The sequence below is a fragment of the Drosophila miranda genome, chromosome XR, assembly GCF_003369915.1.
Source record: "Drosophila miranda strain MSH22 chromosome XR, D.miranda_PacBio2.1, whole genome shotgun sequence".
In the NCBI taxonomy this organism is placed as follows: domain Eukaryota; kingdom Metazoa; phylum Arthropoda; class Insecta; order Diptera; family Drosophilidae; genus Drosophila; species Drosophila miranda.
This window is the reverse complement of record NC_046674.1, coordinates 49,561,822-49,588,003: the sequence shown is the minus strand read 5'-3', so window position 1 is coordinate 49,588,003 and position 26,182 is coordinate 49,561,822. Positions and strand designations below refer to the sequence as shown.

The 26,182-nt window shown below is 40.1% G+C and overlaps 1 protein-coding gene across 11 annotated transcripts in view; it reads right to left on the bottom strand.

Annotated features, from left to right (window-relative positions):
• Window positions 1–16,204, bottom strand: part of LOC117186700 (mucin-3A) — a 49,644-nt gene extending 33,440 nt beyond the window's left edge. For 5 of the 11 annotated variants that reach the window (XM_033387792.1, XM_033387793.1, XM_033387794.1 and 2 more), the window contains exons 1-5: window positions 13,599–14,941; window positions 12,670–13,527; window positions 12,460–12,606; window positions 12,366–12,398; window positions 12,264–12,290 (exon numbers count right to left, since the gene is read on the bottom strand). In XM_033387792.1, coding sequence (XP_033243683.1) covers window positions 12,264–12,290; window positions 12,366–12,398; window positions 12,460–12,606; window positions 12,670–13,527; window positions 13,599–14,909 — 2,376 coding nt within the window. In that variant the 5' untranslated portion in view covers window positions 14,910–14,941. Of the gene's footprint in view, window positions 1–12,263; window positions 12,291–12,365; window positions 12,399–12,459; window positions 12,607–12,669; window positions 13,528–13,598; window positions 14,942–15,795; window positions 16,103–16,187 lie in introns of those variants that run through there. The other 6 variants (XM_033387791.1, XM_033387787.1, XM_033387788.1 and 3 more) reach the window with 6 other exon arrangements.
• Between the last annotated feature and the right edge of the window lie 9,978 nt (window positions 16,205–26,182).

Genomic DNA, 26,182 nt, shown 5'->3' with positions numbered 1-26,182 from the left:
GGGAGTTTTGAAGAGGACTCTTTGAGACCTCCATCTCAGGATGTTGGGCGGACAACCTAAAAGGTCAAGTTTATGTGCTAGAAGGGAATGGTTTACTGAGTCGAATGCTTTACTAATGTCCGTGTAAATACATCCGTCTGTAAGTTACCTTGAAAGCCTTTAATAATAAAAGAGGTAAACTCCAAAAAATTCGTGGTGTTTGGTCGGCGCCTTATAAATCCATGCTGTCTCGAAAATGTCGAGCCTACTGCGTAAGCCTCTAACATTTTGGTAAGTTAATAAGAAGGAAGTTAGTTTTTTGAATGGTTGGAAAAAGGATGGGAAGATGTGGATGGCACGTTGGGCTTATTTGGGAGCTTTATGCGTGGCCCACCAAACGCTCCGGCCAAAATTTGGCAGAGAAAATGGTGTCGAATTGAGTTGGAGAAATGCTTTTCTTAAATGAGGCTATCTCCCTGGCATAAAATTAGTTATACTACTCCACCTTTAAACCGACAGATTTTATTTTGCTTTGTATAAAAGCAGTTACATCATTAGATGTGAAGTCAGGTGCCAGCTATGAAACAAAAACATACGCAAGCTAGTGAGCTTGCGGACACTACGGACACGGACGCTACAAACATTACTGCACGTTCTCCGAGGCGATGAATTTGGTTACCGAATTTGCGTCGCCAGCAGCTGTCGTTGCCCTTGGATCGACAAACGAGAGTGGTCAGAGTCAATTTTTCGGCAACGAGCGGCTGAGTGACGGTTGGTATTTGGAGATCGCGCGGAGTGACCCTTTTGCTCCGCGGAGACTTATTAAGCAGTTTCAAACCGGTAAACTAAGACTCCATAGCTAAGAGCCGATCGTATTTGTTTTTGAAACCAACGGTGAGCTCCTTAAAGCCACTCCGCGTCTGCCTCATAAAAATTGCCACATCTTTCTCAACCGTCCGGCATGCCCTCTTATATGTAATGCAAACCATTATGTTTGGGGATAGCATCACCCACGAGGCCTGAAAATCTCGCGCATTTTGCGTGCACTACGCTGTCGCAGAGTCAGCAGCAGACACTTGGCTGGTCATGGGGTATATCCTTCTTCGAAGTTTTTTTGGCGCAGACCGCAGCGAATTCCATTCTAATTGTTTAATTGTTTATTTGAAAATTTGCAATACAAATTTCCAAACAAACTTCTATACCAAGAGCTAATAAAAGAGAGTGCTTCTGCCCAGAAAGTTTCGTGAGCGAGAGAGGAAGAGCAGCTAGTTCTAATTGGGTACTAAGAAGAGTAAAAGACCACGAGATGAGCGCGGGCTAGAATGTGAGAGCGTAGTACTTGCAAGCAGCAACAAAAACAAACACACTACTAACCGACGCACGAAACAAATTAATTAGATTAGGCTTTTACACAAGAGAGGAAAGAAAAGATTTTCAGATTTTAAGGCTGAATAGGGAGTTAATTTATATATTATTTTCTCAAAACACCGGCTTTTGATACAAAATAAAGGGAAGAGAAGCGGAGCGCAAAACAAAAACACGTTTGGTCACTAAGAGAACGAACGAATCTGACACTGTTACCAAATCAGCTATTGTATAGCTAGTTCTGACTATTTTGTAAGTTAAAGTTCTCTTAAAAATTTGAAAATTAATATTAGTATATTATATTAATTATTAAATTATCTGATTATATAAAATATATATTTAGCTATGTTTTGCTATATATATTTTGTTTTCTGAAACTGTGTGCAAAACTTGCACCCAAAAAACAAGATATTTTATCAATCTACCACAAAAACAGCTATTTTTCTTCTTAAAAGTTGATTGCAGCTCAAATATAAAGGCAAAAAAATAGATTGCATTCAAATTAATGCGTTCAATCGTTCGAAAATACACACATGCAATCATATAAACTTGTTTCATTGCATCTCACTTAATACAATAAAAAACGAGGGGGAACGTTGTGAGTTGCTGCGGAGACCGCAACTCTGCAGTTATACCCGATACTAAGTCAGTATGGCTCTCCTCCGGCAGACGCCGCTAATATTAAACGACATGACAAAGAGTGCGTGCGAGAGAGACAGAAAATCAGTCTGAGCGTGACGTCGGGCGCTGCGTAGCCACTGCAAATTGATTTGTTGCTTTTGGCTACAAAAATGATCTGAACTGATCCAGATTCAGCAATCTGATAGATATGGTCATTATCTATGATTCTGCGTTTTTAGTTTTCTCGAATGTGCAATATTGTGGATGCAACAGATTTTCGTCCTTTGTGGGGGCGGAAAAGGGTGGGGCGAAATTCTGAGATATACGTTTTATAGTGAGATCTAAAAGGAGTGTGGATACCAAATTTGGTTACTCTAGCCTTAATAGTCTTTGAGATTTGTGGATGCCCTAGACTTTCGTCCTTTGCGGTGGTGGAAGGGGGTGTGGCGAAATTTTGACACAAAACGGTCAAGGTCCGATATCACAGGAGTGTGGATACCAAATTTGGTTGCTCTGGCTCTTATAGGTTCTGAGATCCTTGAACTCTTATTTTGCAATTGGCAAAACCGACCATGAAACCTGTGTGTTAGAGAGAGACAGAGCGAGAAAGAATGATATTGTTTTCTTGATTCTGGCTATAACATTTATTCGATCTGGTTCAGATTTTGCATTCTAGAAGATATTGTCATCCTCTACGTTCTGCGTTTTCTGTTTTCTCGTATCTTTGAAATTGTGGCTGCCACAGATTTTCGCGCTTTGTGGGGACGGAAGTGGGCGGGGTAAACTTTTCAAATATTCTTGTAACAGTGACATACCACAGAAGTCTGGATATAAAATGTCGTTGCTCTAGCTATTATAGTCTTTGAGCACTAGGCGCTGATAGGGACGGACAGACGGACGGACGGACGGACGGACGGACGGACGGACGGACGAACGGACGGACGGACGGACAGACAGACAGCTCTCAATCGACTCGGCTATTGATGCTGATCAAGAATATATATACTTTATGTATACTTTACCTTGACTGGTGAAGAGAGGGAGTTTTGAAGAGGACTCTTTGAGACCTCCATCTCAGGATGTTGGGCGGACAACCTAAAAGGTCAAGTTTATGTGCTAGAAGGGAATGGTTTACTGAGTCGAATGCTTTACTAATGTCCGTGTAAATACATCCGTCTGTAAGTTACCTTGAAAGCCTTTAATAATAAAAGAGGTAAACTCCAAAAAATTCGTGGTGTTTGGTCGGCGCCTTATAAATCCATGCTGTCTCGAAAATGTCGAGCCTACTGCGTAAGCCTCTAACATTTTGGTAAGTTAATAAGAAGGAAGTTAGTTTTTTGAATGGTTGGAAAAAGGATGGGAAGATGTGGATGGCACGTTGGGCTTATTTGGGAGCTTTATGCGTGGCCCACCAAACGCTCCGGCCAAAATTTGGCAGAGAAAATGGTGTCGAATTGAGTTGGAGAAATGCTTTTCTTAAATGAGGCTATCTCCCTGGCATAAAATTAGTTATACTACTCCACCTTTAAACCGACAGATTTTATTTTGCTTTGTATAAAAGCAGTTACATCATTAGATGTGAAGTCAGGTGCCAGCTATGAAACAAAAACATACGCAAGCTAGTGAGCTTGCGGACACTACGGACACGGACGCTACAAACATTACTGCACGTTCTCCGAGGCGATGAATTTGGCTACCGAATTTGCGTCGCCAGCAGCTGTCGTTGCCCTTGGATCGACAAACGAGAGTGGTCAGAGTCAATTTTTCGGCAACGAGCGGCTGAGCGACGGTTGGTATTTGGAGATCGCGCGGAGTGACCCTTTTGCTCCGCGGAGACTTATTAAGCAGTTTCAAACCGGTAAACTAAGACTCCATAGCTAAGAGCCGATCGTATTTGTTTTTGAAACCAACGGTGAGCTCCTTAAAGCCACTCCGCGTCTGCCTCATAAAAATTGCCACATCTTTCTCAACCGTCCGGCATGCCCTCTTATATGTAATGCAAACCATTATGTTTGGGGATAGCATCACCCACGGGGCCTGAAAATCTCGCGCATTTTGCGTGCACTACGCTGTCGCAGAGTCAGCAGCAGACACTTGGCTGGTCATGGGGTATATCCTTCTTCGAAGTTTTTTTGGCGCAGACCGCAGCGAATTCCATTCTAATTGTTTAATTGTTTATTTGAAAATTTGCAATACAAATTTCCAAACAAACTTCTATACCAAGAGCTAATAAAAGAGAGTGCTTCTGCCCAGAAAGTTTCGTGAGCGAGAGAGGAAGAGCAGCTAGTTCTAATTGGGTACTAGGAAGAGTAAAAGACCACGAGATGAGCGCGGGCTAGAATGTGAGAGCGTAGTACTTGCAAGCAGCAACAAAAACAAACACACTACTAACCGACGCACGAAACAAATTAATTAGATTAGGCTTTTACACAAGAGAGGAAAGAAAAGATTTTCAGATTTTAAGGCTGAATAGGGAGTTAATTTATATATTATTTTCTCAAAACACCGGCTTTTGATACAAAATAAAGGGAAGAGAAGCGGAGCGCAAAACAAAAACACGTTTGGTCACTAAGAGAACGAACGAATCTGACACTGTTACCAAATCAGCTATTGTATAGCTAGTTCTGACTATTTTGTAAGTTTAAGTTCTCTTAAAAATTTGAAAATTAATATTAGTATATTATATTAATTATTAAATTATCTGATTATATAAAATATATATTTAGCTATGTTTTGCTATATATATTTTGTTTTCTGAAACTGTGTGCAAAACTTGCACCCAAAAAACAAGATATTTTATCAATCTACCACAAAAACAGCTATTTTTCTTCTTAAAAGTTGATTGCAGCTCAAATATAAAGGCAAAAAAATAGATTGCATTCAAATTAATGCGTTCAATCGTTCGAATGTTGTGTGATCAGTTATATATATATTACGTTCGAGTTCATTATATTAATTTGGACATGGCTAATTCAAATGCCGGTTTTTCGTTATTAAAGAAGTTGTGAATACAACAATTTAAGCAATTGGAATGTCTTCGGCTTTCATTTAGTTTTGCGCACTTCTTCATTCTTAGTCAAATAACAGAATGCCGAATGCTGGAGAACTAAATACACACATGCAATCATATAAACTTGTTTCATTGCATCTCACTTAATACAATAAAAAACGAGGGGGAATGTTGTGAGTTGCTGCGGACACCGCAACTCTACATTTATACCCGATACTTAGTCAGTATGGCTCTCCTCCGGCAGACGCCGCTTATATTAAACGACACGACAAAGAGTGCGTGCGAGAGAGACAGAAAATCAGTCTGAGCGTGACGTCGGGCGCTGCGTAGCCACTGCAAATTGATTTGTTCCTATTGGCTATAAAAATGATCCGATCTGATCCAGATTCAGCAACCGGATAGATATGGTCATTATCTATGATTCTGCGTTTTTCGTTTTTTCGTATCCTCAATATTGTGGATGCAGAAGCCGAATATGCTACGTGTGTGTTAGAGAGAGACAGGGCGAGAAAAAATGAAATTGTTTTCTTGATGCTGGCTATAATAATAATACGATCCAATTCAGATTCTGCAGTCTAAAAGATAAGGTCATTCTCTACGATTCTGCGTTTTCTCGTATCTTTAAAATTGTGGATGCCACAGATTTTCGTCCTTTGTGGGGGCGGAAGTGGGCGGGTTTTGAAGTTTTGAAATATTTATGTAGCAGTGACATATCACAGAAGTGTGGATCCAAGCATCGTTGCTCTAGCTCTTATAGTCTTTGAGCACTAGGGGCTGATGGGGACGTACAGACGGACGGACAGACAGACAGGGCTCAATCGACTCGGCTATTGATGCTGATCAAGAATATATATACTTTATGGGGTCGGAAACGATTCCTTCTGGACGTTACACACATCCACTTTTACCACAAATCTAATATACCCCAATACTCATTTTGAGTATCGGGTATAAAAAGCTTGATATTCATCCAAGAACAATTAGGTATTAAAGAAAAACCAACCAGTCTTCAAGACAAAAATTATTGAGTTATAGCAAGTATAAAAATAAAAACGAAAGGGAACGTTGTGTGTTGCATTTATGCTTTAAAATTGTGAATACCACAAATTTTGAAATAAACTTGTAACAGTGAGATCAAACAGGAGTGTGGATACCAAATTTAGTTGCTCTAGCTCTCATATTCTTTGAGGTCCATTAAAGATCGAGACAAATCGAGAGAATGAAATTGTTGTCTTCTTTCTGGCTATAATAATGATACGATCCGAAAGATCCTTGAAAAGATCCGTTTCCGATTCTGCAGTCTAAAAGATAAAGACATTCTCTACGATTCTGCGTTTTTTGTTTTCTTGTATCTTTAAAATTGTGTATGCCACAGAATCTCGACCGTTGTGGGGTGGAATGGGGCGGCGAAAAGTTTTGAAATACACTTGTTACAGTGACAGTCTGGATAAAAAATAACGTTACGCAAGTTCTTATAGTTTCTGAGCACTAGGCGCTCATATGGAGACAGACATATGTAGCTCTATTGATGCTGATCAAGAATATATATACTTTATGCGGTCGGAAACGATTCCTTCTGGACGTTACATACATCCACTTTTACCACATATCTAATATACCCCCATTCTCATTTTGAGTATCGGGTATAGAAAGCTTGATTTCATACCATTTAATATTCATCCAAGAACAATTAGGTATTAAAGAAAAACCAACCAGTCTTCAAGACAAAAATTATTGAGTTATAGCAAGAATAAAAATAAAAACGAGAGGGAACGTTGTGAGTTGCTGCGTACACCGCAACTCTACATTTATATCCGATACTTAGTCAGTATGGCTCTCCTCCGGCAGACGCCGCTAATATTGAACGACACGACAAAGAGTGCGTGCGAGAGAGACAGAAAATCAGTCTGAGCGTAACGTCGGGCGCTGCGTAGCCAGTGCAAATTGATTTGTTCCTTTTGGCTACAAAAATGATCTGATCTGATCCAGATTGAGCAATCTGATAGATATGATCATTATTTTTTTTTAGTTTTCTCGTATCCTCAATATTGTGGATGCAACGGTTTTTCGTCCTTTGTGGGGGCGGAAGGGGGTGGGGCGAAATTTGGAGATATACGTTTTATAGTGAGATCTAACAGGAGTGCGGATACCAAATTTGGTTACTCTAGCCTTAATAGTCTTAATTAATAGTCTTAATAGAGTTAAACAAGACGGACAGACAGACATGGCTCTGTCGACTCGGCTATTGATGCTGATCAAGAATATATATACTTTATGGGGTCGGAAACGATTCCTTCTGGACGTTACACACATCCACTTTTACCACAAATCTAATATACCCCAATACTCATTTTGAGTATCGGGTATAAAAAGCTTGATATTCATCCAAGAACAATTAGGTATTAAAGAAAAACCAACCAGTCTTCAAGACAAAAATTATTGAGTTATAGCAAGAATAAAAATAAAAACGAGAGGGAACGTTGTGAGTTGCTGCGTACACCGCAACTCTACATTTATATCCGATACTTAGTCAGTATGGCTCTCCTCCGGCAGACGCCGCTAATATTGAACGACACGACAAAGAGTGCGTGCGAGAGAGACAGAAAATCAGTCTGAGCGTAACGTCGGGCGCTGCGTAGCCAGTGCAAATTGATTTGTTCCTTTTGGCTACAAAAATGATCTGATCTGATCCAGATTCAGCAATCTGATAGATATGATCATTATTTTTTTTAGTTTTCTCGTATCCTCAATATTGTGGATGCAACAGTTTTTCGTCCTTTGTGGGGGCGGAAGGGGGTGGGGCGAAATTTTCAGATATACGTTTTATAGTGAGATCTAACAGGAGTGCGGATACCAAATTTGGTTACTCTAGCCTTAATAGTCTTAATTAATAGTCTTAATAGAGTTAAACAAGACGGACAGACAGACATCGCTCTGTCGACTCGGCTATTGATGCTGATCAAGAATATATATACTTTATGGGGTCGGAAACGATTCCTTCTGGACGTTACACACATCCACTTTTACCACAAATCTAATATACCCCAATACTCATTTTGAGTATGGGGTATAAAAAGTGACGTTGTGGGTTGTAGCACAGGCATACCAGAGTACCTGTATGTTTTTATGTAACCTATGTAACAATACATTTTCTACGTAATAATACGGAAACTCCCTATCTGGTATCAAAGCCGATGACTACCGCCTGCTCTTGAAAAAAGATACAGGTTGATTTGTGAGTGAATGCGGCAAAGGGGCTGATTACGGTAAGACATGGACAAGGTAGACCGCTCATCTCTATAAACTGCCCTTGCACTTGTCAGGAGGGAAGACACAATGGTGATGGGGTAAACATTGAGAAAGGGAAACATACACCCAGCGACAAAAAAAAAACGGAATCTGATATTTTATGCATTTTTACTTCTCCACCGTGGGGTTTCCTTAAATTTTATCCGATTCGTCTAATTTTTTTTGTCGATAAATCAATTCTAAACAAAAGTACATACTAAATTGTGTGATGTATTATTCATATAATTAAAAAAAAAAAATATTGTTCCAAGTAACAATATTTTTCAACGGTCATTTAGTAATTTGATCAAACAAAGGAAACAAATTTAGTAAAATTATAAAAACGATTTCTTCAACAAAAACTAAATAGTTTCCAATAGGTTATTTTGTTTTCTATTTACTAATAATAAACAATATTACTGCATAGCTTTTTTTAAAATTATGAATTAATTAATATTTTTGGTTGGTTTTTATTACAATTTGATGCTATTGGGCATCCAACCAGATATTCATCCGTTATATCCTCAAACCTTACATCTTCTATAATTTCCCCTGACTTTTTGACTTTCGCTTTCTTATTTTGGCCTAGATATTCTCTATCGGATTGAGGTCGGGGCTGTTAGATGGCCAACTTAGAGACTTGATGTGCAATTCCGGCATCAAAATGTTCATCTGTCGTTGAAAAATAGTCGAAACTAGTTAAATACATTCTAAAAATAACAAAACGTTAAAGAGTCACTTTCAGAGCGCTTGATTACAAAGTGCAGAATCGTCCTGAAAGACGTAAGTAACTGATTCCATACTGGAATACTTTTTTGCATTCACCATACCCTTAATCATAATTAACGATTCAGTTTTATATTTAGATATGAATCCCCATATCATAATATAAGGCGAATGCTTTACGGTGGCAATGCAGCAATTTCAGACAAGCGTTCTCCAGTTATCCTTCTTGTCCTCCACCTTGTGGGAACCTTCATCCGAGAAAATTTTTTCCAATCAAGCTCACCCTAATTTGATTTTTTTATAAAACCAATTTAAGCGAACTTTCTTCAATCGACTATGAAGAAGTATCTTTTTATCAGGTTTCATTGCTATTAAAGACATCTCCTTTAGCCGACGTTGAACAGTTCGAGCCGAAATATCATTTGCAAAACGTTGGTGCAGTGCTGATGCTGTCTTAACATAATTTTGTAATTGATCTTGAGGCTCGTTTAATAATAACACAATCTTTTCTTACCCCATTGGTAAGATTGGTACCACAAAATATAAATTAATTACTAATTAAAAACAAAAAAACTAGTGGATTATATTGAACTTTTTATTAGTTTACAAGAAACAAATGGACTTATTGGAAAAATTTACTTTTGGTGTTAAAATTTTTTTTTTTATTTTAATTCAATTTCAAAACTACCGACTAAGTGATACAAACGTGTGATTTTAAAAAGTTATTTGTTTCCAAGTAAAATAAATTAGTAGATTTTTTGTTTAAATGTATTAAGCGACTCCCTCTCTCTCTTACATATCTCAGATCTCGCTCACTCTGCCAAGGGGCGAGAAAGAGTGTGTGTGAGAGAGAGAGAGAGAGAGAGAGAGAGAGAGAGAGAGAGAGAGAGAGAGAGAGAGAGAGAGAGAGAGAGCGAGCAACGGGAAATACTATGTGATCCAGATTCGGGAAAATTCTTTATGATTCTGCGTTTTTTTGTTTTCAAGTATTGTGTGGGTGCCACAGGTTTTAGGCCTTCCTGAGGACGTGGCGAAATTTTTAAATAACATTTTTTAGGGTGATATCAAATGAGTCATCCTCAGCTAATTTTTAATTACGGATTGCATGGCCGTACATCTCACATTTAATTTCCTTGGCCATTTGTCTTCCCAAAACTGAACCATTTCTTTTTGCTCAATGAAGTTTTTACCAAGCCAGGTGTTGCAGCTGTTAATTTTTGATCTCCTATGTGGAAAATTGCAACACTTATAATTTCCTTGACCCATTTTTGTGTCCCGCTTTCTTCTCCGATTAGATCTGGAAAACCCCCTTTGTTTACCAAAGAGTTATCCAGTCTAAATCAAGACTTTATAACAAATTTCAAGAAGTTGGTTCTCCTACTTCTCTCTCTCGCTATGTAATAGCTCGGTCAAACTTTTCCGTTCTTAATGCTCAATTCTATAAGAACTACTTATCTCGATGCAGGATACGTTTTTCTCAGGACCCTAAACAGTTTTACTGCTTCGTAAACAGTAAGCGTAGAATGTCCGCACACCCATCCTCGCTATTATTTCGTAATACGTCGGCAAATAATGATCTGTCAATCGCTGATCTTTTTGCCCAATTTTTCCAAACCACCTATTCTGAGGAAAGCTACTCTGGTCATCCGTGCCCATACGGTTTACCGAGGCCGAACGGCATTTTCAGTCCCTTGTTAAATGAACGTTTTCTACTTCATGATCTTCGACAGGTACTGCGCCGAGGCTCTGTGTGGACTCTTGCCTAAACTAGTCACCCTGTCCATTGATTCTTCTTGCTTTTCACCGATCTGGAGGAAGTCCTGTCTATAAAAAAGGTAGCAAGTCTGACGCAAACAAAAATAGAGGTATATCAAAGTTATCCGCTATTCCTAAAATGTTTAAGAAGATTTTAACAACATCTCTGCAAGTTACTTATATCTCCAAAACAGCATGGATTTATAAGGCGCCGACTAAACACCACGAATTTTTTAGAGTTTACCTCTTTTATTATTAAAGGCTTTCAAGGTAACTTACAGACGGATGTATTTACACGGACATTAGTAAAGCATTCGACTCAGTAAACCATTCCCTTCTAGCACATAAACTTGACCTTTTAGGTTGCCCGCCCAACCTCCTGAGATAGAGGTCTCAAAGAGTCCTCTTCAAAACTCCCTCTCTTCACCAGTCAAGGTTTCTTCGGGAGTACCACAGGGCAGCCATATAGGCCCCTTACTATTTACACTCCTTATTAATGACTTGCCTTCGGTATTAATATACTCTCGAGTACTCATGTATGCGGATGATATTAAACTCTGTGTCCAGTATAAGGACATTTCATTTCATTCGCGGTTGCAATCCGATCTCAATAAGTTTCAGTTACGGTGTTGAGCAAACTTGTTACACCTTAATGCCTCGAAATACAAAGTAATGAAATTGCATCGTATTAGACCAGGTGTGAGATTGCCATCTTACTCTAGTAGACTGCTATTAGTCCCATCCATAGTTAACCGTAGAAAAATGCTTGGTGTGATATTTATGCACAACTTGATCAGGGGTGACATAGACAGCCCTGATCTGTTGAGCCGCATAAACTTCACGATTCCTATTAGACTGACTAGAAATTTTATACCGTTGTTCCTTCCACTTTGTAGATCGAATTATTCCTTGCATGAACCGTTTAGGGTCTTATGCTCGGATTATAATTCCCTCTACCATATTATATTCTCATCCTCATATTAAGTTACTAATCCTCACACACATTTCTAATAATTAGTAATTGTAGTTGTATTTGTTTTTGTATTTTGAATGCATGCTTAGTTTCTTAGTAAGTGTAGTGGGAAGATGCAGTCATTGCATATCAACGTCCAACTACAGTGCAATGCATAAACCTACGATTAGGTTCTACATTTTTTAGTGAATTAAAAAATTACGCTAGCCGGCTTTTTTGTTCCGGCGCTGAAAAGCTTTCAATATCTAGTGATCGAAATCACAATTGATTTAATTTTACAAGAAACGTAAGAAGAATTGATAACGCATAATGCAGTTGAGTTGAGAATTTGGAATTTTGTAGCAGTTTGCTTTAACAAATGCAACAGTAATTTCTGGCCACGATCTAATACTTTATGGGGGTGGGAAATGTTTCCCTCTGGCTGTTACATACATCTAAACTAATTGAAACGAAAATAATCCTATACTTTTTGAGTACGGTGTATAAAAACTGTAAGAAATTAGGCTTTTCCGTTCAACTACATAATTCTATAGTGAAAAAACTCACCTTATTCTCTCCGCAGCCATTATCACACTAGAAAGAGGAATGAAACTTATTAACATTTATGTAAATACAAAAATATATGCCTTTTACTATAAAGGTACATACGTTATTATCTCCCTTACTACTGCATCTTGGAGCCTGGCGGTACATAAATGTTTATTCATGTTATTCTTGCAGATTTATATATCTTGAAACTTACTTCAATAAAAATATCATTTTGTTCGTTGTCCTTTTTATTATTATTAATGGGAACGTCCTGCGCTGTACCGTTAGTTAAATCTTGAATATTCAACTTTTGACAGGCTGCCGATGTGGGGACTTCTAAATCCTTGGATTGGTTTGATTTCTAAGGTATATTAAAGTTGTATGTATTTATTTTATCTAAAAATGCGGTAAATACGAAACATACTTCTATAGCTTGCGTCGGCTGCGATGATATTTTACACACACCCTTGTGATTATTGGTGGCTGTTGCCACTGCAGAAGCATCATTTGATTTTAAGCCTTTTTTTCCAATATATTCCATGCTGTTGTTGAGGATATCGACTGATGATACAATATTACAAGGTAACTCAACAGTTTTATTAATGCTAGCAGGGAGATTGTGAGATTTATTGGCGTCGATCTTAGAGCTTTCGCTAATCGTGCTCATCTTCATGCAATCTTTTGTATTTTCCCCAACTCCAACGGTTACCGTTGAGCGGCTGATATCCAAAATGAGCGCTTCGTTACCGTTCTCTAGAAAATTAGTTGTACTGTTAATAAGGCTAGCTACTGTACCAACGTCATCCGATTGTTTGCCTGATAGCTTGGCGGGATTCACTTGTTGACTACAACTATTACTAATTTGATTCTCATTGCTGATGTTACTTTTAACATTGACACTATTGCCGCATTGCATTTGGTCTTGCTGTTGTCCGTATTCAGATCGCCAATGTGCTACACATTCCGCTTGCGTATCGGGAACTGTGCTTGCTGAAGGCAACATGTATACCGCACTACAACTGTTGTTAATATTGCTGTTAGATGTGGTACAATTGTTGTTAATAACGACAACGCCAGCATTGCGATGATGAACCTGAGTGTTCTCCTTTTGATTGCTGTTATTAACAGACAGCGTGGATAAGCTATTAGCACGCAGCGGATGTGGTTGACCAGTATCGATGATCTTTGGAATTTTCATTTCCTCAATGCAGTAGGTTGACGTTAGCTCTTCGAGTGCGGATAGGCGCTTCTCCTTTCGTTTTTGACCCAATTTAATAGCGAACTGTATTTTCGGTAGAAGATAAGTGATAAATCTTAATATAGGAATGGGGCGATAATTTGTAATCAACTTACCTCGAGATCTTCATATGTTTTAAACTCCAATATGGCAAATCCATCGATGATTTCCTCTTCAAGCACCGGAGAGCGAGGTAATTTTCTACGAACAGGGGGCGGAGGACGAGGGGGTGGCTTGTCACGTGGAAGCAACAGCGTTGATGATGATGACGTTGAAAGAAGATCTTCATCGAGGGATTCGCCTTCGCTATCACTAGGCGTGGCCATTAATCCGGAATTGCACTCGGGGGAATGTGGCGGATTTAACAATAATGATGCAATACTATCTGTAGGAGGCAGAAGGTTGTTACTGCCATTACTACTGCTGGTAAAATTTCCGTTGGAATTATTACTGTCCTCGCCCATGCTGCCCGCGCTATTTATGTGGTATATCATGCCATTGCCTGGTCCTCCCGGTCCACTACCTATCAGAACAGTTGATGAGGCACCAGTAGCTATGGCTCCGATTCCTTGACCTACAACGCCTGCAACAGCTACATTGACACTACCAGCACTGCATCCACTGATTCCCATAGATCCAGCAATATATGTGCCATTTAAGGTACTTGAGCTACACCGACTATCGCGTTCCGCTTGCAGACGCTGGGCACGCTCACGGCGTCGCTTTTGTTGACGCTGTTGTTTTGCGTTAAGACTAAGATGAGCACTGCTGGATGTGTTATTATTGGCATTGTATCCATTTGTGTTGACAGCACCCGCTCCTAATCCTGATCCGATTTGAGTACTTGCTAAGGGCACTGCACCACCAGAAGCCAGTGTAGATACTGTTGTAGATAAGGATGGTGACTTCAAATCTATCTCCGTTGAAGCTACGGCTGCCGCAGCCGCAGCAGCTACTATCGAGAGTTCCGTATCGGAGTCGAAATCACTTGCACTGGGCCCTATTGAAACTGATACTGGACAGGCAGAAGTTGACACAGAAGGGCATCCTGATGTATATGTTTCTGTTTCAATCGACACAATCGATTCTTGTGTTGAAGGTATAACCGTGGTTCCTTCTTCTGGTGGAAGTTTTGCTGCTTCAGAGATAACCACGTTTTCTTGTTCTGAGAGAGTAGCAGAAGGTGGAGGAAGGTCTAGGACTGCCGTCGCAAGTCCCGTCGCAAGAGTTGGTATAACTGTCGTCACACCAAGTACCGTCATATTTTTATCATCTTGGTATTGGGACGATGTTGCTCTAGCCCCAGCTGCTGCTGTAGCGGTTGCACAGTCATGTAACGACAGCTGCTGATTTTGTGATCCATTAATGCCGTTTCCAGTTGCTGACGCCTTTAATTTTGCGCTTGTATTGGTATTTTCCAGATCCATGACTTTGTGGCTTAGGGATCGGGTTCAGAGTCCTACAATTTAAATTGTTCTTATTTTTCTGTTCCGATTTAGTGAGAACTATCTATATCCATTAGACGTATTCTGCCAAAGGCAAACAAAAAAAAACCAACACCGCCTGAAAACAACAGTTTCCAAATCGTCCGGTTCCGATGTCTCTTAGCCGGTAGCGACAATCGTCAATTAAAACGCGTTTAATTTGCAAAAATCGATTAGTCGTATCTATTTTTATGTTTTTCTTTGCATTATTCAATTACTATACGCAGTAAAGCCTCTTCTAGACAACCTAAAAACTTTCAGCATGCTCGATGAATTGTTCGATATTGGCCCCGCAATTTATTTAATGTATAGTTGACACAAGTAAATTTATCTTTATATTATTATTATTATTGAAATACTTTTGCTTCAGAAACATTAATTTATATGTAGCATTTGCATTACCCAGTCCCAATCATTTTAACCCTATTATATACATACATATGTATATAAAATATAAATGACAATGTAAATACTTTGCTTTATTTCAAATTTATTACACAAAACAAAGAATCTAATGAACTGTCGACTATTAGACGTCACAACTACTGCGTATGCACTATTTAAAAAATTTCTTTCACATAATTCTCCACATTTATTTGTTTTTGTAGTTCATATACATATGTATTTATAAATGGAATATTTTGCACTACTTCATTCTTTATCATATACTCATTCTACATATGTATGGCCGCTCGTTTTTTTTTTATCTATGCTTGTGTCGGCTATGTCACAGTCGGCGTAGTCGGCTGCTAGAGCGCTCGCGCGCTAGTCACATTGTATTTGTGAGACTGCATAAAACGTCTCTAGCAACAATAGTCATCTCGCTTACACTTGAGATTGCAGTCAACATACATAGTTGTCGTCCCGACGTGTTGTGTACGCAGCGCCGCAAACAGCACTACACAACACGTACATACATACATACAAGGGACCTTTTGTAATCCGAACACAATTGCGCATGAATATTTTAAACTTAAAACAGATATCATTGCGGAAAGAACATAGCTTAGCCTGTGTACGACGTACAGCTATTAGGCCTATACCGTATTAAATTTTGCATTAAGAACAATTATTTATATCCCGAAACGTTTTTAACCACGAAGAATCAACACCAAGAGTCAGAGAAGGGCAGCTTGTCCGATAAATGTAGCAAGTATTTTTACGTTCGAAAAAATATCGAATGGCTTCACCCGTGTATAGTTGAAAATCCGAAATACTTACAAAATAGGGCCATGATCTGGATTTCGCAAACTTTAGCGTAAAACTTTTGCGTTTAACGTTTTCAGCCAAAACGTTTCGTTTTTAAGTGCTCCCTTTTTCACAAATTTTTGTTATCGATATTTTTTATTTTCTCATATATTCTGAAGACAAAAATAGCTGACCGGTTGATTCGTAAATAAGCAGCGTTATAGAAATGGTTTTTATTTTTTCAATTGCACCTCTTGAACCAAAATGACGGCAGAAAGGGCGCGATTTAAGAAGATCAAGACACCTGAGTATTTAGCATGTCTGACGAGATGTGCGTAACAGCATGTATATTGAAAATTAAATTTATTATGGTCAACAAAATAATATGTTGCACTTACATTTTGTATTATATGTGGCGGGAAATGGCTGTCTTTATCCAGATTTTCTGTTACACGCATGCACGAGCACAATCCGAGCTGTAACGTACACATTTTATCTATTAATATTAAGCTCATATATATATACATATACATATATCTATGTTTTGCCAACGTTCCGATAGCCCAATCAGGCTGCGTCAACTGTTTGCACGAAAACGAAAAGAGTTGTTGCCCTGAAGAATTATTTTCGAACCAAATTTGGTTAAAAAAATTATATATATATATAAAGAACAAGCTAACTTGGCTTATTAATGGTGCAGATTTATGTGAATGCATCAATAATTTATATATTGTATAAAAGCTAAGCTGGCTGTATAAAGAGCCGTTTGCTTTCCATTTGCAAGGAGAAATCTGGCGTTTTGTGAAAACGGGAGCATTCATTTTTGCGTTTTAATAACTATATCGGAAAACTTTTGTGAAATTGAAAACCGGAGCCTGCTTTAATACTTAAACAAATTTTAAGTAAAGGGTAGTAAGCCCAGAAAACATAATTTTAATTTAATTTTCGTTTGTGTGAATATACGTTTGCACGCATACAATCAAATACGCTGGAGCCTCAAAATAATGGCTTAACAGTCGTATGTTGGACGAGCATTTTGTGTGTGCGAACTGGTATTTACGCATATATGCCCTGCCCTATGAAGCTGCACGACCTGAAGTCACGCGAGAATTTCCAGCCGAAGCTATAAATCCTGTTATGACGTTTTACTTATATGAAGTTGTAGATCTATATACTGCTTGTGTACTGGAACCATCCTGCGAAAAAACTGCTGACGACTTTAGCAATAACAAATTTTTGGTCTTAATAATACATTTTCAACTAGTTTCAATAATAAATTGGTGTGTTATTGGATCATATTAGATCACCCAAGGCAACGCGTTACCTTATTCGAAGCTATCAAAAGTTGTGAAAACTACATATGTTTGTACATCCTCAACATATGTACGTACTCATTGTTTTCATTTACTTGTTTAGTTTTTTCCTACTCCCATGTAAATTGAAACAGCAAGTCCCATGATGGTGATGACAAAATGAGACATTTTTGGAACATCCCAGAAAAGAATGGTGGCCTGTTTGGAGAGGGTGTACGAATCTTACAATTCAAAAACGGCCGCCAATCAACAAGAGCTTTACAAATTAATTGCACATATAGAATTTATTTTATTTTATTGCCATATAACAAATTTATTTCTAATCAAAACTCAAATATGACTTCACCCAATTCAACCAAAACATCAACAAATTGCGAAATCCCGTTGACCATTAAAAAAATATCTATATCAATAGCGAGTGTCAATTTTATTGATGCCAATTGCCAAACGAAAGGCATATTCAGGCAGGCTACGGTTCTCACTTACTTTTGCGGACTTTACCGATAACCAAATCGGAATGCGTCAGCTGTTATCACGAAAAGAGTTGTTTCCCTGACCAATTATTTTCGAGACAAATTTGAGGTTGGACTAAGAAAAAATTATTTATAAGGAAGGCTAAATTGGAAATGGTGTCAAATATATGTTAATGCATCAATAAGTCATTTCTTTTTCTCTTTAGCAGTTAAGATTCTTTTTGTTGAAGTAAAAGCGTTTACTTTTCATTTCGTCGGGGAAAATGTTTTCATTTTGAAAACGAAGCAATCTTGTGGAATGGGAGTACCAATTTATATGAATTTGAAAGTAGGTCGGACAACTTTTATTTATTTATTTATTCGCCAACGGAGTAAAATATCCTTATCTGGCTAGACTAACTTATTTCTTACTTAAGATAATAACAATGAATAACAATAATTAATTATGGAAAAGGAAGAAATCTACAAGCAACTGTCTGACGGCTCCCTTCCCCTGGCAAAAGTCAAAATGCATCCCAGCTGGCAGCGCATTGTGCTGCCGAAGGGCCATACAAATGAGTTCATTAAAGTTATAATTGGTCCGGTGGAGATCAACTACAAAGGGGGCATGTGTCCTTAGGCTCCTGGCAGGCGCACTGAAGCTAATCCTACTAAGCAGGTCAGGACAAAGCAGGATTGCCAAAAATGAAACAACGGGCTGTTGCACATGGCAAAAAGGCGAAAAAGTGCAAGCAGAATATGTTGTGGAGAAGCGGCGATCATAGGCGCCGCTCACTGGGGGTTTTTTGTAGTGGATGGAACTGGTGCTTTCTGAGTCGGCGTGGACGTCCGCAATGGCACAGCTGCACACAGATTAACTGCCGTCAAATCAGCTTCCGGTCTCTGTCTATGCACAAAGCGGGAAACCCTTACCGATACTGGCCAGAATCTATCATCAAAGACCATGGGGAAGAGGGGTTCAGGGACCCCAAGTTTGAAATTAACGAACTTCAACGCAGATAAATCAGCATCTCGCTTGACCAAATTCACACAAGAAATTTCCGCCTCCGGCACCTTGAGCTTATCGGCAACAAATTTCACCACCACCTCTGTCCCCGTCGCGGTAGCAAATCTACCAATATGCAGGTATTTGCTGCTCTGCGTCACACTCAGCTGCTCGCAGCTCGGAGCGACACCAACAAGACGATTTACATGTTTCTTCCGATTCTTCCTATCTCTCCTTCTGACAGTGACGAAGCCCTCCAAATCAGGTGGGGGAGCTGATCCCAAGTCAATGACTTCAGTCAAGGTGGCGGCCACTAACCGTGGAGACATTAAGTCGGATGCCGGTTTTGGCCTATTGGAATCCTTCCTTGGAGCAAACGGCTTCACCCGCTCATGAGAATTGATTGAAAGGGCATTCTGAAAGTCAGACTTATGACCGCGATAAAGGCTTTCAAGCTTCAGAACCTTGTCGTTAAGCTCGTCTATTTTCGAATGCGAGTCATTCGCCTCCACACAGTTATCACACTGCCACAACAAATTAGGCAGATTTGTAAAGAGTTTAACTGCATCTGCATGCAAATCGGGCTACGGTTCTCACTGATTTTTTCGGATTACGTTGTGGGAAACAGCTGTCTTGACCCCGCTGTTCTGTTAATTCATGTTACGAGAACAATCTGGATTATGCGCAAAAATGTATTTATTTCCAACGTTCCGATAACCAAATCGCACTGCGTCAGCTGTTATCACGAAAACGAAAAGAGTTGTTTACCTGACCAATTATTTTAGAGCCAAATTATTTATAAGGAAGGCTAAATTGGAAATGGTGTCAAATATATGTTAATGCATCAATAAGTCATTTCTTTTTCCCTTTAGCAGCTAAGATTCTTTTTGTTGAAGTAAAAGCGTTTACTTTTCATTTCGTCGGGGAAAATGTTTTCATTTTGAAAACGAAGCAATCTTGTGGAATGGGAGTACCAATTTATATGAATTTGAAAGTAGGTCGGACAACTTTTATTTTTTAATTTATTCGCCAACGGAGTAAAATATCCTTATCTGGCTAGACTAACTTATTTCTAACTTAAGAAAATAACAATGAATAACAATATTTAATTATGGAAAAGGAAGAAATCTACAAGCAACTGTCTGACGGCTGCTTTCATGGCATGGGCCTGTCTTGGTCATGTCTGGCTTGTCGGGAGATTGAGGCCGAAATGCGCACATTTATGAGACAAACTCGAACTGGGTTTCTGGATGTCCGAAAACAATTTGTGGCTCTCAACGAGAAATTTCTTGCCCATGAATCGCAGTTTCTTGGGCTCAAACTCTTGAGCGAATCGCCTAGACGGAAAATTCCGCATAATGATACCAATCTCTTGCAAACTAATCCGATTGGTACGCCTGCCTCCCACCTTCATCCATCGGAAGCATTTGTTACTCCGTGTGGTCATGCCTCGCCGTTATCTGTAAATCCGCCAACGGTGGCTCCGGTGTTCTTTACACCGAGCAATGTGCTTCCTTCGAGCATCGAAGTTCCCAACAGCATCAATCCCATCCCTGCAGTTTCTGCTGCCGTCATTTCTGACGTGGTGAGTGCTCCTAGTGCGGGTGTGTTGGTTGCTGGTGATGTCTTGCCAATTCCTGCTTCAGCCGTTGCTGCCAATTCGTCTGCCCCAGGACCGAGATCTCTTTTAGGAGTGGCTCCACCATCTCGATCTCGCTCGGGACTTCAACTTAGAGCATTGGTCCCTCGGAAAGCAATATTTGTTTTTCTCGTCTTATTCCTGAGGCTACAACGGAGGACGTTAAACAACATCTTTCCTCTAAACTTAACGCTTCGCCTGATGATATAGTTGTGACTAAATTTACATTTAAACATAAGTGCAACATATCATCCTTTAAAATTCTTCTCCCTGATTCTTTACTATCCAATTCTCTAGAACCGTCAATATGGCCTGAGCATACAATTATGCATGAGTTCCTTCTCAAAGATTCGAGCTCGAATCCCAGAATTACCAAACCTGCTGCTCCAAAAAACTGATGTACTATTTTTCTATGCACTATCAGAACGTTCGCAGTTTGTTGGGCAAATTGCGTAAAATTCATACTAATAGTGCGTCCTTTGATTTCGATGCCATCGCGTTTACCGAAACCTGGCTTAACTCTTCTGTCAATGATCATGAAACTTTCATTGAAAGTTACACTATTTATAGAATGGACCGCCCATCTTTTGCAGGTGGGGTTCTCATTGCAGTCAAATCTGTTTTCTCAACTGAGTTATTCCCATTCAATAACATCCATGGAATTGAATTTGTTGCAGTCAAAGATCGTGTTAGCTCGGCATTTTTCTATTTAACCTGCTCTTACATTCCTCCCAGGTCTGATGCTGATCTTTACTTACACCACCTCTCAGCAATTAATACTGTCGTATCTGCATTAGGGTGCAACGATCGAATTATTGTCATGGGGGACTTTAACCACCCATTTCTTTCTTGGCTGCCTTGCGATGACGCTAACCTGTTGTTTCCCAATTGCCATAATGACTTTATCAATGGGCTAACGGATATTTCCCTTGTCCAAATTAATGCCGTTAAAAACATTAGCGGCAGACTTCTTGACCCCTGGGCTTCAGTCGAAAGCATCTTACGCACTTGTTTACTGCCGAATTAGTCCAAGCAAAGCTCGAGGACCAGCGTGCAGATTCCGCTCATGAAAATGGGAGATTATTGCAAGAGACAGTGGATGGCTGCTGGGCAAGATGATTGGATGACGGCCATCAAAATCCAACGAAGAGTTTTTCAGTCGACCATCTACCCTGAGAAGTCCAAAGTAATCCATGAATGGCGACAACGATGCAATGGAGCTCGATGAGGAGACTGCTCCCCTTGCCCGCAGTGGCTTATAAAAGACTTATCCACAGTTGCTTTTCTTCATGGACTAAAGCGCTTCATATGTACCAGACGAAAGCCACGGAAAATTTGGTCAGACAACGTAACAAATTTGGTCGCCGCTAAAAATGAGCTTGATGGAGTTGAAGCGCCTGGTCCTCAGCGATGACCATCAGAAGGCGCTGCTGGATTTTTGCTTGGTCGAAGCTATGGACTGGCATTTCATTCCTCCGCGCTCCCCGCATTTTGGTGGTCTATGGGAGGCTGCAGTGAAGAGGGCCAAGTACCACTTCTACCGTGCGATAGGCAACTCGGTGCTTGGATTTGACGAGCTGCGGATGCTGTTGTGCCACATCACGGCAGTAATTAATTCAAGACCTCTAGTTTCAATTTCAGAGAGCCCTGCCGATCTAGATGTTCTAACTCCAGCGCATATCTTGAATGGTGGCCCTCCTGCTTCGTTCGCTGAGCCTGACGTCACGCAGCTAAACTTCGAACGCCTGGACGGCTGCAGCGCGTTTCGTACCTGCAGCAGCTCTTTTGGTCCCGGTGGAAGGAGGAGTACATTACGTCACTACAGCAGCGCTTAAAGTGGCGCACTGCGAAGCCTAGTTTAGCAGTCAGAGATTTGGTTCTTGTCAAGGATGAGAATCTTCCTCCCATGAAGTGGCCACTGGCGAGAGTGGTCGAGCTTTTGCCTGGATCGGATCATTCGCTTCTAGCTCTTGCTTAAGCCGGTTGTGTTTTTTTCTTGCTCCTGCATTCTCCGCCCTTTGCTTAAATATCATACAACATTATCCTGCACTTCGTTGGATCATCTGCTCTGAATTATTGCCGCTTCTGCTGATTGTCGGGCTCGCTCTGCTGTCTGTTCTTCTATTTTACCTGCGCTCGCACTCTGCACTTTTATTATTCATGCACACTGATTCTACTGCTGTCAATAATAGCAATCTTTTGTAGTGCAAGGAAATGTGAATTCGGTGGTGTAATCATTGGTGATTCATTTCTTAGCTGGCTGTGCGACAATTTTGCCCACATAAAAATGTGCTGGTGGCGGAAATTTTGTCCGGCTAAACGATCTGATCTCGAAACACATGGGCCTGTCTTGGTCATGTCTGGCTTGTCGGGAGATTGAGGCCGAAATGCGCACATTTATGAGACAAACTCGAACTGGGTTTCTGGATGTCCGAAAACAATTTGTGGCTCTCAACGAGAAATTTCTTGCGCATGAATCGCAGTTTCTTGGGCTCAAACTCTTGAGCGAATCGCCTAGACGGAAAATTCCGCATAATGATACCAATCTCTTGCAAACTAATCCGATTGGTACGCCTGCCTCCCACCTTCATCCATCGGAAGCATTTGTTACTCCGTGTGGTCATGCCTCGCCGTTATCTGTAAATCCGCCAACGGTGGCTCCGGTGTTCTTTACACCGAGCAATGTGCTTCCTTCGAGCATCGAAGTTCCCAACAGCATCAATCCCATCCCTGCAGTTTCTGCTGCCGTCATTTCTGACGTGGTGAGTGCTCCTAGTGCGGGTGTGTTGGTTGCTGGTGATGTCTTGCCAATTCCTGCTCCAGCCGTTGCTGCCAATTCGTCTGCCCCAGGACCGAGATCTCTTTTAGGAGTGGCTCCACCATCTCGATCTCGCTCGGGACTTCAACTTAGAGCAGTGGTCCCTCGGAAAGCAATATTTGTTTTTCTCGTCTTATTCCTGAGGCTACAACGGAGGACGTTAAACAACATCTTTCCTCTAAACTTAACGCTTCGCCTGATGATATAGTTGTGACTAAATTTACATTTAAACATAAGTGCAACATATCATCCTTTAAAATTCTTCTCCCTGATTCTTTACTATCCAATTCTCTAGAACCGTCAATATGGCCTGAGCATACAATTATGCATGAGTTCCTTCTCAAAGATTCGAGCTCGAATCCCAGAATTACCAAACCTGCTGCTCCAAAAAACTGATGTACTATTTTTCTATGCACTATTAGAACGTTCGCAGTTTGTTGGGCAAATTGCGTAAAATTCATACTAATAGTGCGTCCTTTGATTTCGATGCCATCGCGTTTACCGAAACCTGGCTTAACTCTTCTGTCAATGATCATGAAATTTTCATTGATAGTTACACTATTTATAGAATGGACCGCCCATCTTTTGCAGGTGGGGTTCTCATTGCAGTCAAATCTGTTTTCTCATCTGAGTTATTCCCATTCAATAACATCCATGGAGTTGAATTTGTTGCAGTCAAAGTTCGTGTTAGCTCGGCATTTTTCTATTTAACCTGCTCTTACATTCCTCCCAGGTCTGATGCTGATCTTTACTTACACCACCGCTCAGCAATTAATACTGTCGTATCTGCATTAGGGTGCAAGGATCGAATTATTGTCATGGGGGACTTTAACCTTCCATTTCTTTCTTGGCTGCCTTGCGATGACGCTAACCTTTTGTTTCCCAATTGCCATAATGACTTTATCAATGTGCTAGCGGATATTTCCCTTGTCCAAATTAATGCCGTTAAAAACATTAGGGACAGACTTCTTGACTTCATGTTTGTTAACGATGCTTCTTTTGCTACGGTATCTAGAGCGAGCCCAATATCATTCCCTGATATTCGATATCCCTTGAGTGTACCCGATCTGGTGGTGCTGACAGTTCCATAGCTCCTTGTCACATAAAGTGTTTTCGCAAAACAAACTTTATCGATTCAGATCTACATCTCTCGCGTGTTGATTGGTCGTTTCTATATTGATTACCGAACATAGATGCAACTGTTAGCTCGTTTTATAGCTCTATTTACTCCGCCCTTAATACATTTGTTCCAGATATCACTGTACCCGTATCGTCCAAGCCTCCCTGGTTCTCCAAGTATTTGTCATATTTAAAAAATAATAGATCCAGGCTCTATAAACGGTACCAGAAGTCGGGCTCCACGTCGGCCTTAGCTCTATACTCCTCCGCTCGCTCTCTGTTCCTTGCCGTTAATAGTCAGTGTTATAATCATTACCTTTCAAAAATTTTATTCGTTCGTTAACTCTAAGCGTCAAACGCTTTTCCTCCGTCCCGTCATAGCCAGAACAACACAGAAGCTTCTGCTGTTGGTATTGCAAATTCATTCGCTACCTTTTTTCAAACAACGTACTCGTCTCATATATTGACAACGCATCCACTCCGTATCCGTACCAGCTTCCTCAAGCTAAAAGCATTTTTCTGCCTCTTTTCGAGGGAAGCGTTGTCCTGGATGGTTTGTTTCTGAGTTCCTGGTCACCCGGCAACTGCAACATCTTTGTTACAGCTTGATATCTCCGTCGCAACACGGTTTTTTCAGACATCGTTCAATATCGACTAACCTTCTTGAGTTCTCTAACCTAATCCACCGTGGTTTTCAAATTGGTTTGCAGACGGATGTAGTTTTTACGGACTTCAGCAAGGCATTCGATTCTGTGAACCATGCCCTGCTTATTCACAAGCTCTCTTTATTAGGGTTCCCAACGAATCTTCTAGATTGGATTTTGTCCTTTCTCTCAAACCGTACTCAACGTGTTTTGTTTTCTAACGTGTTGTCAAATACTGTTAATGTTACTTCAGGTGTGCCACAGGGAAGTCATCTGGGCCCGCTTCTGTTTATTTTATTTGTGAATGACCTTCCTCAAGTTATAACATACTCTACTACACTAATGTATGCTGATGATGTTAAAATCTGTCTGTTTTACTCTGATTGGTATTTGCACACACGCCTTCAACTGGATCTAAGTGAACTACTATTGTGGTGTTCAACTAATCTTCTTTTTCTGAACCTTTCCAAATGCAAACTTATGACATTTTCACCGTCGCTCTCCACATTTTGTCTCATATGTTCTAGGAAATCATGTCCTCGAGCGAATTTCGAGTTCAAATGACCTCGGAGTCCTTTTTGATCATAAGATGTGTTTTAACAGCCATATAGCTGCAACTGTAAATAAAGCTAAGGATGTTTTATCGCTCATCAAGCGTTGGTCCAAGGAGTTTGACGACCCGTTTGTTATGAAACAACTGTACATTCCATTAGTACGTCCTATATTGGAGTATTGTTCTTGTGTGTGGAGCCCGCAGTATAAAGAGCAGCAGGTTGTTACTGAATCCGTGCAAAAGCAATTTTTAATTTTTGCCCTTCGTAATAGCGTAATGTTCGTGCACAAGCTCCTTCTCGGGATTGTTGACTCGCAAACTCTCTTGGGTCAGATTGACTTGGCCCTTCCATCTAGACCTACCTGTACCTGGCCTATCCGTTTACCCATATGTAGGTCTAATTATGCTGATCATGAACCTTTTAGGGTTTTATGCCATAATTATAACTCCCTCTGCCAAACCCTATCCCCTGAACTGTCTCTTA